Here is a 13,359-nt window from a genome sequence, read left to right as displayed (position 1 = left end):
GGGAGTTGGCTGATGTGATTGCAGAGCCATTGGCCATTATCTTGTCTTCCTAATACAGCTCACTATATCCCTGTCTCCTTAATACAACCCACTAGTCCTCTCCAGCAGTTGTGGAGGACCAAGACTTTATAATCACATCACTGTTAACCACTTCATCAGGCTCTGTTCTACTAGTGTGCAGGATCTCAATTTTTCTCCCTCCCTTACAGAACAAGGAGCTATAGGAGGAGGGACTGTGACCATTAAATTTTCTTAAAGCAACTAGAACTAGAACAAGACTTGCCTAGAACCAAATGTATGTCAATCACAAAACACCAATTTCAGGGGGTTGGATAAGATATGAACAGACAAGTTTTTAGATATTTTTTTTAACCTGTTCACCTAAATAATAATATTTTGATATTTCTGGCAGAGGCCTCAGAAGAGGAAAAGGTTCAGCACTGCTGCAGAGCAAAGACAGCCTGGAGTCCTCCTGCCATATGTGCATTCAGAGGCTTCAGGAACACATACATGTTGATTGTGTTGAGCAGTCTGTATGGGCAAGGATGTGGTCCAAGCTAAAGAGGCTAGACGTTCCCTTGCATTTTAGAAGAGGAGGTTCTTGACTGCATGGGGCAGATAAAGGTGCTGCTACTTCAGGTTGTAGTTGCTGTTGTACGAAAATGATGTAGATATGTGTTCAATAGTTTCTCTTGCTTTAATGCTATCAACCTCAGTTGTTCTCTGTGGATTCTCTCAGGTTGTCCAAAATGGCTGTTCCTTGTGCTTATTTTTAGAAAATCCTTACAACCATGGACAAAGGACCTGCTCCAAACAAACTTTAGAGGGCCTAACTGAGAGAGCATTTGTTAAGTGAGAGCTATTAGTTTTATTAGTTTGTTTTTTGTTAGTGAAGGGAAATTAGGGCAAAGCATGGGTTAACGATTTATTCTGCAAGTAGCAGGGTTTGTGTTACCCTAACAGGTTCTAGGACTGACTCAGTTGTGAATCATATACCACAAAAGGCCTGTCTCCCATGCATGAGTTTCACTTATTAGGGTCATGGTGCCAGTGTTTCTTTTCATCATCGTTATTGTGGGATGTCCTGGCTGTGAAGACAAGGCAGATATGGAAGTGTTTTGGAAATCTCTGTCAGGCTTTGTACTTTTGGTTTTAGTGACAGGTCTATAAGGAAGTTTGGACTTCCCTGCAGAGATAGAGGGACTGTTGAAAAAATCATGCATTTGTTTCTTTCTTTCTTTATTCGATTTACATGCTGCTACCCCCCTGGTCCTCCCTCCCACCCCTGCAAAAAAAGGCTTAGGGTGCTTACAATAAAAAATAGACATACAGTAAAGACTGATATAGATATTAAAATAAAATAATATGTATAGAACCAATTCCCCAAGCAAAGCCCCTAAACTTAGCCCTGCCTCCTGAAGTCTTGCCCAAATAAAACAGGTCACAGAACCCTTCTGGAAGATGACCAGGCCCAGGCTTTTACCATCCCCAAGGAGGAGGGTCTTCCAGTGCCCAGGAACTGCTGAAAACAATCTCTCGTGTGTTTCCACCAAACAAACTTGGTGCACAGGTATTTACAAGAGCAGCTGCTCTTGGCTGACTTTAGGGCTAGTGATGGAATGTGCGGATGGAACAAAATCATGTGCCTCAAAGCATCCTTGACTTCAGAGTGTGGCAGGCAGTGGGTTTATGCCAAATCACAGATTGCACAAGTCACACAATTGTTCCCTTGGTGCTGCTTGCCCTTTAAAAAGCCAGACCATTTCCTAAGATATAGCTTGGTTGTCCTTTTCTTTCAGTTCTGTAATCTACAGCTCGGGACATGTGAGAGCACACATTGTGGTTGTTTGTCTCATCTTTTTATTTAGCTTCCAGATATTCTATAATATCCATTCCTGTAGAAGCCCTGTGATTTGTTGCTCCAATGTCTATCTAAGGGCCAATTACCTGTAATTAAGAACTATCTGTTTTATGGAAACCAATACTGAAGCATTTGCAGTGCTGTAAATCCATTTTGAAATAAATGTTTTTATTCCTTAGGTCACAGGTATTACATAGGTCACACCCTGAGCAGGGTCCAAGTGGTGTGCAAGCAGGGTCCAAGTGGTGTACAAGCATGGACTGATTATTCCAACATCTTCCTAACATGGAAATGGGTATGTTCCAGAAGTTCCTGAAGGTAATGTGAAGGTTCACTTTGCTTTCAATGGGCAGTGACTCTGGGCATAAATATTCTTTCATTGCAGCGATGGTGAAATTAAGACGGCCCGCTTTTCATTTTTGTTGAGTGCCCACAGCACTCATTGGCCTCCAGTTAGACTTCTAGGTGTTGGAGAAGTAGTCTTGCATCAGGCCAGGTTCATAAAAGGACTTAGTTGTCCGGAACTGGACTGAGGTAGACTGTTGTTGCTTAAAACTGAACTGCAATCCAAGAAAACCCTGCAAGGACCTAAAAGTTACTAGAAACATCCCTGTTCTGCCTTATATTTTCCTAAGTACTTGCCATTCTTATTCTGGGTGTTGGGAACTGAGTCATGGGGTTAGTCCTCATTATTAGAGCCAGGACAGTAAACCTGGAGGGTGGGGTGGGTGGGGGCTGCCTCAGTTGGTAAGCCAGAAGTCTAGAGCCAAAAAGCAAGAGCCTGTGCTGGACCAATAACCCGGAGTTAGAACCCATTGTGGGGGAGTTTCCAGAAGAACTAGGTTGCTTACAGGGCATGATCTTTATGCACTGTTAACTAGTGATGCTGGCAGACATTTAGAGTTTTGCCTAAGCCTGTGCATTCAACATCTAGCTGCAATGACAATAAAGGCCTATTATATACTCAAACGGTTTGCTGGCACAGCTCCAGTTCTAGTGACACCATTGAGTGCATGCACATACAATGCCTCTTTGTGGAAGAAGGACATTTGGATGAACAGAGAGGTGGTGTCCAACCCTACTTCTCAATGATTCTTTATGGTTCCATGACCTCCTCTCTACCAGTAGAGTCACCCACTTCTGCTGCTTGGCATGAGGGTTCTGGTACTGCCTGGCAACAAGCTGGAGGGCCATGAAGACACTTCTGCACTACCTGGGTGGTACAGCCGATTCTGAAGCAAGTATCCTTCCAGCTCTGGCAGCACCGCTGCTGCAGTTAGACCAGGGGCAGGCAATTATTTCAGGTGAAGGGCCGCTTACCAAGTTTTGGCAAGCTGTTGAGGGTCCCATGGGTAGCCCCATCCCTTGACAGGTGCCCTGCCCCCTGGTCATCATCTTGTGACCAGGAGTCCCACTCCCTAACCCCTGACCTTTGCCACCTGACGTCCCTCCCCTTCGCCCCAGAAGTACTCCTTTCAGCAAGAGGTTTTGCCATCTCAGAACCAGAAAAATACCACATTATATTTAAAAAAAAAAATCTAAAACATTAATTTTATTTAAAAAATGTTTTTACATGTGTTTGTGTAGTGTACATAGAGGTGATTGCACAATAACTTAAAATGAAGTCTTACTCTCGTATATTGTGGGGGGCATGGGGGTGGGTATAGGTTTGTGGGGAGCTGAGGGTGTGTGGGGTGTGGGGGAGGGTGTGGGTGTGTCAGGGTAGATACCTGTGGGGGTCTGCATATGAGCTAAGGGAATATGTGGGTGTTTGTGTGGATATGTGGAGTGTGGATGGGTATGAGGTTTGTGTTGGGCTGTGTGTGGGGGGCAGGGGGCCTGGGGTGTGTAAGGGAGTGTGGATGTGGGAGTCTGTGTATGGCAGTATGAGCGGGGGTGCATGTGTATGGTGGGATTTGCATGTGGGACTCATCCTATGAACACACACACACATTGCCCCTCCCTACACATACATACTCCGCTCCTCCCTGCACACACAAACACACACCCTACCAGTGTGGGTCCCATGCTCCTTATTCCAGCGATGTAGCCAGGAGCCACATAGTGCTGGAGCAATGCAGTAGCAGGGAGGCAGGGAAATAGCTGGAGGTGGGGCCAGGCTGGGCTGCTTAATTCTTCCAGCTCCCCCTGTGTCCTACTGCCCCAGCTCCCATCATCTTTGACAGGCAGCCAGGAGCGAATAAATATTAATTTACTAAATTTTTTAGGGGCCCCACAAGCTGGATAGAATGGCCTGGCAGGCTGGATCCAGCCCGTGGGCTGTATTTTTCCCGGCCTGAGGTTAGACTGTTCAGGACCACCAGGAGAGGAAAAAGTGCCCATATGGTTAAGTTTTAACATCTTATTGAAGTAATACAGTAAGAGGCATTTGCTTAGATTGAGCCTGTTTTTGTGGCTGAACTAAATGTTAAAGGCTCCATCCTTTTGGATCATTTTGCAGTACATCATAAAAACCATAAAGTCACATAGTGTGAAGCCATGACTTCTGTGATGCTTTTAACACATGCAATGAAAGTAGAATTTAACTTAGTCTGCATGGAATCCTCTGAATTCTCTGTCTCGGATTATACTAAACACTAATTGATTTTCTGTAGGAGGAGTTGGCATTCTCATAAAACTTGTTGCAATTTTAATACTTGTTTTGGGTTCCCAGAAAGGAAACATCTTGACATAGAGCAACACTCCTCTGGGCACTAAGAATATGGGTATTGCAATAAGCACATCTTGTCTCCTTAGCCAATGAGGAATTCCATCCAGGAATGGGAGTTCTGGTGCTATGAAGGTAAATGGAAGGAGAGTAAAAACTGCAGGAAGAATCACAAAAAACCTTTCCTGTCTTATATGACATGAAGACACTTCCTGTCATATGCACAAAAAACACTTCCTGTCTTATAACACAAGGCCAAGAGTTTCTTTAAAGCTGAAAGTAATGACTTCTAGAAATAGCAAGAGGAAATGCTGCATTGCACAATGTGTGTCTATGGAATTACTCATCACAGGAGGTAACTGAACCCAAGAATTTATCAAAGGAACTGGAAATCTATAAGAATCTCCTGTGATCACTTGTGACAACCTGAGGAGTGATCCCAGAGCTCCAAGTCCCCTCTCCAGCTGTTCTTCTGTGCATACTTAGTGCTTCAACCAGATTTTGTTCCTAGAAGATGCTCTCCTTGACAAAATCTCAGTCTAACCAGCATCCTGACCAGACCATACAGATCAGTGGAGGAAGGCTCTGCTACCTTGCAAAATCCTCCCAGGTTCTGCAGAAAGAATAAGGTCTGCTGTTCTTGTCTGAATGGAATACATGTGGTTGTCAGTTTCCTTGACAATCATTCTTGTCATTTGCCAATCAGCAGGATATAATACAAATAATAAATTTTATTACATAACATATAAAAAATGAAAAACATAACCTTTAAGATTGGAGTCAAATACACAACACAGCACAGAAATACCTTGCTCCTACTCTCTAACATGAAGCAGCTTCCTAGTGAGTTCAATCTGTGTTTCCAGCACCTGGCAAACCTGACAGTTTTTCCCAGATCATTCATCAGACTCCTTCACTATGGTTCTGTCTTTCTCCTAGACCCAGCTGTCATGCCTACACTTCTCTCTAAAAGATTTCCCGTAAATCCCTTATAATTATCTCCCCATCTTTTATTTCCCATTCTGTTCCTTAGGATGCATGTTTATTTTGGTAAATAAATACAGGTTTCTCAGGTCTGGTATCTACATGTTAATTACCCCAGTCATGTTCTTTGATACATTACCAAGCCATTGTCTCATGCACTTTCTATTTTGTTTTCTCTGGATCTGATACTTAGGGCCACAATGAGATATTTCAGTCCACTCAGAAACTACCGATGGGCATTTGTAGGCAGCACTTTAAAGTGGGTGTAAAGCAGGTTTTGCACCATTTTAATGACATTGCTGTTTGCACATTTGTCAGTGTATTGTATGTTAATTCCAGCTGTTGTGGCACATTCAGTGGTGTAATGCACCTCAAATGACTTTGGGGCACTGAAAAGTAAAACACCTCTGAGGAGTTTTTAGTTTCCTACCCTACAGCCGTGGAGGGAAGCACTGGGCTTTGTGTGGCTCAGGGGCTGTGCAGGCAGACCGTGCAGGCAGCCTGGCAGCATCCTGGGAAGGCAGGCTCCACAGAAGGAGAAAAAAAAAAGTGGTGAGCTTGATCTTTATTTTTTTTCCCCCCAGAGCCTGCCTGCCTGCCTGAGCTGTGCAGAGGCCCATTTCTTCCTCCCACAGCTGCAGTTTCCCCCAGGACTGCCCCAGCCGGGTGCCTGCGGGCATTGTTATGGAGGGAAGCACCAGCACCTCCCCCCCCAGCTCAGGGACTGCTCTGCCCACCAGCAGCTCACTCTCCCCCACCCTGCAGAAGAAGCAGGTAAGGATTGGGCTCCAACATAGGTGTATATAACACAGGGATTTACTTCGCCCTAAATTGAACCAGTGTTTTTAAAAAACTACCTCTTCAATTTAGGGAGAATTAAACCCCTGTGTCATGTACAAATGCCCTACGATTCCTAATTTGGGTGCATAAAGAGCAGGCATAAGTTGGAGACCATATAAGCATATCCTCAGTCTTTAATGCTGAAGAGTAATTCTCAATCTGCCTATAACTGGAGCCTTATTTTTTAAATTTTAATAGAATATTTACAAATATATACTTCTCCTTTCTTAAAAAGAGATTTTTTTTTAAAATAGAGAAGTTTGACTGTCTAATTCCAGAGCATGGAACAGATGCCTACTGATGTAAAACTAAATAATGCATTCAGCAAAAAATAACCAGCTCCCTGAACTGAGGGGAAGGACATAGTTTTCGTCTAAATCAAAAATGAAACTAGCACATCTTTGTTTACTAAATGAATGGAACAGAGAACAGATGATGTCAAGAGGAAATTCCCAAAGACTTCGCTCAGAAATCCCGAAGAGCCCTACAAATATGGGTTCAAAGGTTCCTTTTTCTGCCACACTTGGAAAGGAGCAGTGAGGAGAAGAGAAGACATCTCTCAGCAGCAGAGCCAAATATGAAGCCTTTGATTCTTCTTTCATTCCTGCTTCTGCTGATGGCTGTGGTGCAAGGTATTTATCTTCTTCTTGCATTCTTTTTCATTGTTCCTCACACTCTGATCTAGGAATTTGTCTTAAAACCCTCAATTTTTCAGGTCCAACAAATGCCAAGGAACCCATGTTAAATGATATTTGATGCCCTAAAAGTGCTGTCTCAGAGATTAGGCAGACAAGGTTCTTTGGGTGAATCTGGTATCTTTTATTAGTCTCAGAGATTAGTTCTTTTAGCTGCTGCACTGACACAACATCTGGAAGTACCTGAAGCAGCAAACCAGAGGCAGCTGAGGGCTTATGCTATTGATAATGCAAAGGAAGATAAAGCAGGAAAAGACCTCTATTTTTATGTCATCTTAGTTTAAGTGACTTTTGCCTACGGATAATTCGTTTTTCCAGCAATGAAGTATAGTTTCATACTCAGACTATGATGAGATGATCTTCACTACAGCAGTAGATAATCTTCTCTTGTATGTTAATACTCATTAGAACATTAGAGAAGTTATTCAGTTGTTTAAATGTTCATTTGGTTGTTTAAACAATATTTTAATTCTGCTGAAAAAAATGGTATTTGACAAGTGATTTTCTGCTCTCAGCTATAAAAATACAGCTTTCCACCTCTCCTTCTCTTCTGACATGTAAATGAAGGAAACTCTGGGACTGATGAGTTTATTATTAAGTGTCTCATGCTCAACTGCATTTCTAACCATATTAGGATCAATGACCTCCAGAAGAGGACGCTGTCTTTGCATAAGACCAGGGATACCTGCTGTGCACCTGAAACGCGTTGCAAAGGTTGAAATATATGGTCCAAGCAACAGCTGCGATCAAATTGAAGTGATGTGAGTGACCAGTTAATGCTGTTTGTAGTGCACATTTCATAATGGGCTAGATTTCATGTTTGTCCAGAAATGTCACATTTCTGCCAGCACTGAGATATTTATTCATTTTTTTTTCTGACAGAGTCACATTGAAGGGGAAAGGGCAGATGTGTCTAAACAACAAGTCTCCACAAGCATGGCAGCTGATACAGGTAGTTCACCAGAGTGCTTCTTGTGCCTTTGCTATACTGCTTTGCTGAGCTTTTGATGCAGCTCTTAGGAGGCTGTAAAAGTGGCATTAGGGCATCCTACTTTTTTCCTCAGATCCTTGCACTTTGTATAATTCCAGTGTTGGATATTTCTAGGATACAGAATTGTCCACGCTGTTGCTAGTCTCTGCTGTACTCTTAGTACCTGTCTTTCATAGCTCTCAAAACCCTGGGATTGACAATGTTGATGTTGGGATTGCAAGATGCTATGGACTGAGAAGATGCCATTTCAGTGAAGCTCATGGAAGTCCGTGAAACATTGGTTTCGCGTCCTTTTCTTTAAATAACTGAACCATAGTTTTCAAGCTGTGAACTGAGTCCAAGTCAAATGTTAGACTCCAAGTAATCAAATTTCTCTGCCTGAAGTTCAGCTCTAACCAGCTTGAGATTTTATTTGCTCCTAATTTTAAATCATTATAATGTGCATGCATTTGATTTAAGTTAGATGTAATTGGATTTTCTTGCTATTCAAGTATGAACATTGATATTACTCGCAGCTGGATCAGATTCTAAATTTTAATCTTCTACCAGTTAGTAGAGATTCAGCTCTGATAGAGAACAAAGATAAAACACAGCTCAGATTAATATGCATTAATTTCTTTTGTTAAAATAAACTCCAGTGCAGGGGAGAATACTATATACTGCAAGAGGAATTAAACCTGACACTGAGTTTTAACCTTTCTGTAGCAGGTCTGGCTGAATGAAAATTTTTAATAAATAGAAAAGCCAGATTTTTGGAAACATCATGTTAATGGCCTTGATTGGTGGCAGGTGATGAGAAGACATGGTGTTCAGTCCTGAACTGGCCTGAGGTTTCGTAAATGAGAGAGGAAAAATCAAATCATAAACATGGCCCACATAAGTATATTTGTACTCATGATTTGATACTATCTGCTTCAACTGTGGGGTTGTGGTATACCTCAATTGTATCACATTGACCAAAAGGTTTCATGCGTTGGTTACAGCATGGTCTTGACAGTCAAAACTCCTATAATCTCTTCTCACTGCTGTTACCAATTCACTGTGAGCCGCCACACATGGAGCCTCTAGTGACAGTGAGCATTTACTCTCTTCTACGTGCGGTTCAGCCTATTTCAGTGGACTATTCCTAGAGTAAGATACTATGCAGTAAAAGTTTTAGTCTGGCCTATCTGACCTGAGGCACACGTGCTTTTCATACGATGCATCTGATAAATCATCTGTCTATATATAGATGCTTTCCCAACTTTATAATGCTTTTGAAATACTGGAGATGCAATGGAACACAGTCCAAAGAAACAGTACCTGTAGAAAGCTAAAACAAACTAACAGTGGTATTTTTTTTTCCTTCCAGAAATTCATGAAAAAATCAAACATCAAAGCTCAAAGAAAATGAGTATACAAAACTACTCCTGGGCATTGCTGCTGATGGCATTTACCTGCCCTCAGGTGGGGTGAGCTCTTGACAAGTCTCTCCAACTGTGCCCTGCACTGCTGTGTTTCAGTTTGTTTGCAGCTGTGATGCACCCACGAGGAAGTGTGTGACAAACCCCAGAGAAGATAAGGAATTGTGACACAGCTTAAGAACCTATCTTCATTTTGCATGTTGGCTATCCAATAACAGTAAAAATAACAAAAGATTTTAAAGCTTCTAATTACTGGGGACTTAGAACTTGGCCGTGACTTAGGCATGAAAAATTATATGTCCTCCCTTGTCTTCAAAAATATTTACCAGGATAATGCTGTAGAAAACAGACGGGTAAATCATTCATATTTTATGAAACACCATTAAAATTTGTCCGACTCTGATATGATAGGCTCTGATGCAAACTAACGAAAGCCACATAATACTTTGTGTGGCATGACTTAATAGGGACTGTCACTATCTAGACTATCAGCTTGTATAAGAATTGTGATGCTGGGACACAAACTACAATATAGCTGAAGTAGTATTTTTATACTGAATTCAAGTGGCATTTTTCCTAAGAAATAAAGATACATTTTGTGAATTTTGTTTACGTTTGCAAAGTATACGTCAAAATAATTTCTTGACTGTATACACATTTTATAAATAGTTTTGTTGGAATCCAGGTCTTCTTTCTTGTCTTCTGGGTAAAAATGCATACAAACCTCTCTCCCAAAAACACAGTAAAAAACGTTACTAAACACATTTGGGGCCTGTCCTTCAGTAGTGTCAATCAGCATGCTACCAGTGACATCCCTGCCACCTTGCCAGTTGGCACTGGCTGAGGGAATGGTCCTATAAGTGTGAATGATGAATGAGTTTAGGAAGCTAGTGTTGCCTGCCATCCCAGCAGGTCAGCTATGGCAGCATACTGCAGCTGTTGCTCTCACTCTGAGGGGTTGCATTTCTTGTGTCAGTAGTTCCATCAACCCCAAGTTTAAAAAATCATGACTGGGAGCCAAAAGGGGATTTGTCCCTCAGACTGTGAATTTTTTTTGTCCAAGGAGTTCATATTCTATGGTGCACCCAGAGGCTTAAGTAGTTGCTCATACCAACTGCTCTTTGTCTCTCTCTAGCATACCCACCACACTCACTCTTGTTCTGTCTTCTCCCCTTGTATTTCAGGGATTCTCTGCAATGCCCCAGACCCTCTCCTTTGTCAGGGGCTCGGTGTAACCTCTATTTCCTATGTGAGTGCCAGAGCCCAACAAGCCAGGGGCTCTGTGTCCCTTTTCTCCGAGCTACTAGGGGTGGTGTGCTTCCCCTCCCTTTCCCCTCATCCCACTTTCCTGAGCATGGCTGTGGCTGTGAGTGTACTCCTTTTCCCGTCACTCAGCATGTCAACATGTTAAACCCACGTAGGGGCTATTGCTATGTCAGAAGGGCTTGCCATATTGTTCCAATTGTAAGCTGACCTTTTTTCATCTAAAAGAATGATAACAATTCACTCAGCTTATATGTGGGGGTGACCAATAACTAGGCCCCCTGAAAATATGGACGTTTTTTGTATGCACAAAACACTTCAGTAAAAATAAGAAATCAAATCTTTTCAGTGCAGTCTTTATTTTAATATTATGTGTTTAATCCTTTGAGTCCTTTTCTTGGTTGATTCTCCTGTGAGATTTTGTAAGGACAAGAACAATTTGAGGTTTTTATTTGTACTTACGAACTTATATATGGGACAATCCCCCGCAACTTATGCATTAAACTAAACAGGATTCACTCTGGAGCTGGACGCTTTAATGCCACATACTATAAGACTGGCTTAAAAGACAGTTCGATATGTGAATGTGGTGATGCACCACAGACTGCTAACTATGTGTAGCACACCCACGATGAGGACCTGGCAAGCAACAATGATAAAACAGTTGTGTGGCTCTGCCACATTAATGATGTGTAAAGGGGGAAATGAAGTCTATGAGAGAAGATGTGAATAGGTGACTAAGTCTGCTTATGTCCCTAATAGATGGAACAGAATCTGACCAGTTAGCTTTTTCCTTCTCCATGTACCACGTTAGTTTATCAACCACAATATTATTAGACTTCTTGCAATTTATTAAAGAATTGGTTACTACAGAGATGGTATCTATGGCCTTCACTTAGAGGCATTTAATTGTCTGGAACAGGAGTAGGCCTGAAAGAAGTGTGCCCCTGGTGGCTGGGGGGGCACAGTGGTGCTGACAGTGGCGGGAGCACGGTGGCAGGAAGCGGAGAGCTCCCACAGATGCCACCGGCACTGTCGGCAGCAGGGGAGGGGGGTGGCGAGTGCCAATCATGGGTCAGTGACCACCGACAAATGCCGCTGGCAATCGCTGACCACCCACAGACACTGTAGGCAGTGTCAGCGACGGGGGGGCGGTAAGTGGCAACCACCCACAGGCACTGCTGACAGTCTCAGTGGTGCATTTTCATGCAGCATGCTACACTCAAGGGGATGCACATGCACCCATGTGCACTCCCTACACATCACCAATGGGGGTAAGCATTAGGGGTGTGCGAAGTGGGCCTTATTTGATTTGGATTCAGCCTGAATCAGGGACAGTGATTTGATTCGTTGATTCAGATCACTGTCCCTGATTCGATTTGGCTGAATCCGAATCTGAAGATTTAATGCTGATTTGGAAAATCAGCAATTCAGCCATACACACAGCTTTAAATGTTTTTTCTACATACCTCAAGGTACCAGCACGGCTCGGAAACACTGCGATGGTGTGGCGGATGGAGTGTCCCACAGGAGCGCAGGGCCTCCCCACCCCCTGCCCCATGTGCTCAGCAGGGAACCCAGAAGTGGACAGGAAGTACTTCTAGTCCACTTCTGGCTCTGCCAGGGAGTGTGCTGGGGGGCCCCCCCAGCTCAGTAATCAGCTGCGGGGGGACCCTGTGTGTCCCCCCAGACTCAGGAGGCACCAGTTGCCGAGCTGGAGGGCACAAGGGGGTCCCCTGGCACGCTCCCCAGCAGACCTGGTAGTGGACCGGTAGTGCTTCTTGTTCACTTCCAGGTCTGCTGCTGAGTGCACTGGGGAGCCCCCCACACTCCTGTGGGATGCTCCATCTGCCCCAGCATCTCAGCATTCACGAGACGCCTGGTACCTAGAGGTATGAAGAAAAAACATTTAAAGCTGTGTCTATGTCCAAATCTCCAAATCTTTCCAAATCTCTCTGAATCGATTTGGAGGGTTCTGATTTGATTCAGAGAGATTCAAAGGTCTGATTCATTTCAGATTCAGACATTCGGCTACTGAATCAGGCCGAATCTCCACTGAATCGAATCAGGGGCTGAAGCTTCTCGCAGACCTAGTAGGCATCCCCTGGCACAGGTGCCAGAGCGTGGCACACAAAGGCATTTTGCTTGGCACGTGCACCTTGGTGGGGAAGGAGCCAGGGCTGCATTGCCACAAAAGGGATTGGGCCCTGCAGTGTTCCTTCACCATCTCCCCCTGGCACGCTAATATCTTACGGGTCGATGTTGCGGGTGTTTTTGGCACTCTGCCACAAGACATTGCTGACCCCTGGTGGAATGTCGATGTAGGTTGTATTTAAATGTTAGTAAGCTGGTTGTAGTTTCCTGGAAATTGTGTCAGTTGGCATTCCCAGCATTGCACAATTAGACTGCTTTGGGATCTGCTTTAGAACAGCTATGGTTAGCAAAACCCCCTGAGAGTGGTTATATTATTCTACAGATACAGATCTCCGTTTCTTGTAAATCATGGGCTTTCTGCATCTCCAGTCTCAAATAACCAGATATTAATATCTTGGTATCAAGGTTAATCCCAGACACAGGCAGGAACATTAGTCAATGCCCAGTAACAAATATTGGAAAGGAAAATCCCTCTGCCATATAGCACTGTGCCCTTTATT

At 43.4% G+C, this 13,359-nt stretch overlaps 1 protein-coding gene across 1 annotated transcript; it reads left to right on the top strand.

Annotated features, from left to right (window-relative positions):
- The first annotated feature begins 6,621 nt into the window (after positions 1 to 6,621).
- LOC109309482 (C-X-C motif chemokine 11-like) lies at positions 6,622 to 10,122 on the top strand. The gene is made up of 4 exons (XM_019534259.1): positions 6,622 to 6,985; positions 7,683 to 7,809; positions 7,931 to 8,000; positions 9,391 to 10,122. Exons 1-4 carry the CDS (start codon positions 6,931 to 6,933, stop codon positions 9,430 to 9,432), a joined length of 294 nt encoding a protein of 97 aa, XP_019389804.1. The 5' UTR covers positions 6,622 to 6,930; the 3' UTR covers positions 9,433 to 10,122.
- Positions 10,123 to 13,359: the final 3,237 nt, after the last annotated feature.

The sequence above is a fragment of the Crocodylus porosus genome, unplaced genomic scaffold (assembly GCF_001723895.1).
Source record: "Crocodylus porosus isolate Cpor-Errol unplaced genomic scaffold, CroPor_comp1, whole genome shotgun sequence".
Lineage (NCBI taxonomy): Eukaryota > Metazoa > Chordata > Crocodylia > Crocodylidae > Crocodylus > Crocodylus porosus.
Note: the sequence above shows the minus strand (reverse complement) of the source record. Positions and strands in the feature narration are given on the sequence as shown.

What these genes read in the sequence shown, in the direction of transcription:
- LOC109309482 (XM_019534259.1), top strand. Translation starts at nt 6,931, where the DNA reads ATGAAGCCTTTGATTCTTCTTTCATTCCTGCTTCTGCTGATGGCTGTG. An exon ending in GCTGATGGCTGTGGTGCAAG is followed by an intron (nt 6,986 to 7,682) that starts GTATTTATCTTC and finishes TAACCATATTAG; the next exon opens with GATCAATGACCTCCAGAAGA. An exon ending in AAGCATGGCAGCTGATACAG is followed by an intron (nt 8,001 to 9,390) that starts GTAGTTCACCAG and finishes TTTTCCTTCCAG; the next exon opens with AAATTCATGAAAAAATCAAA.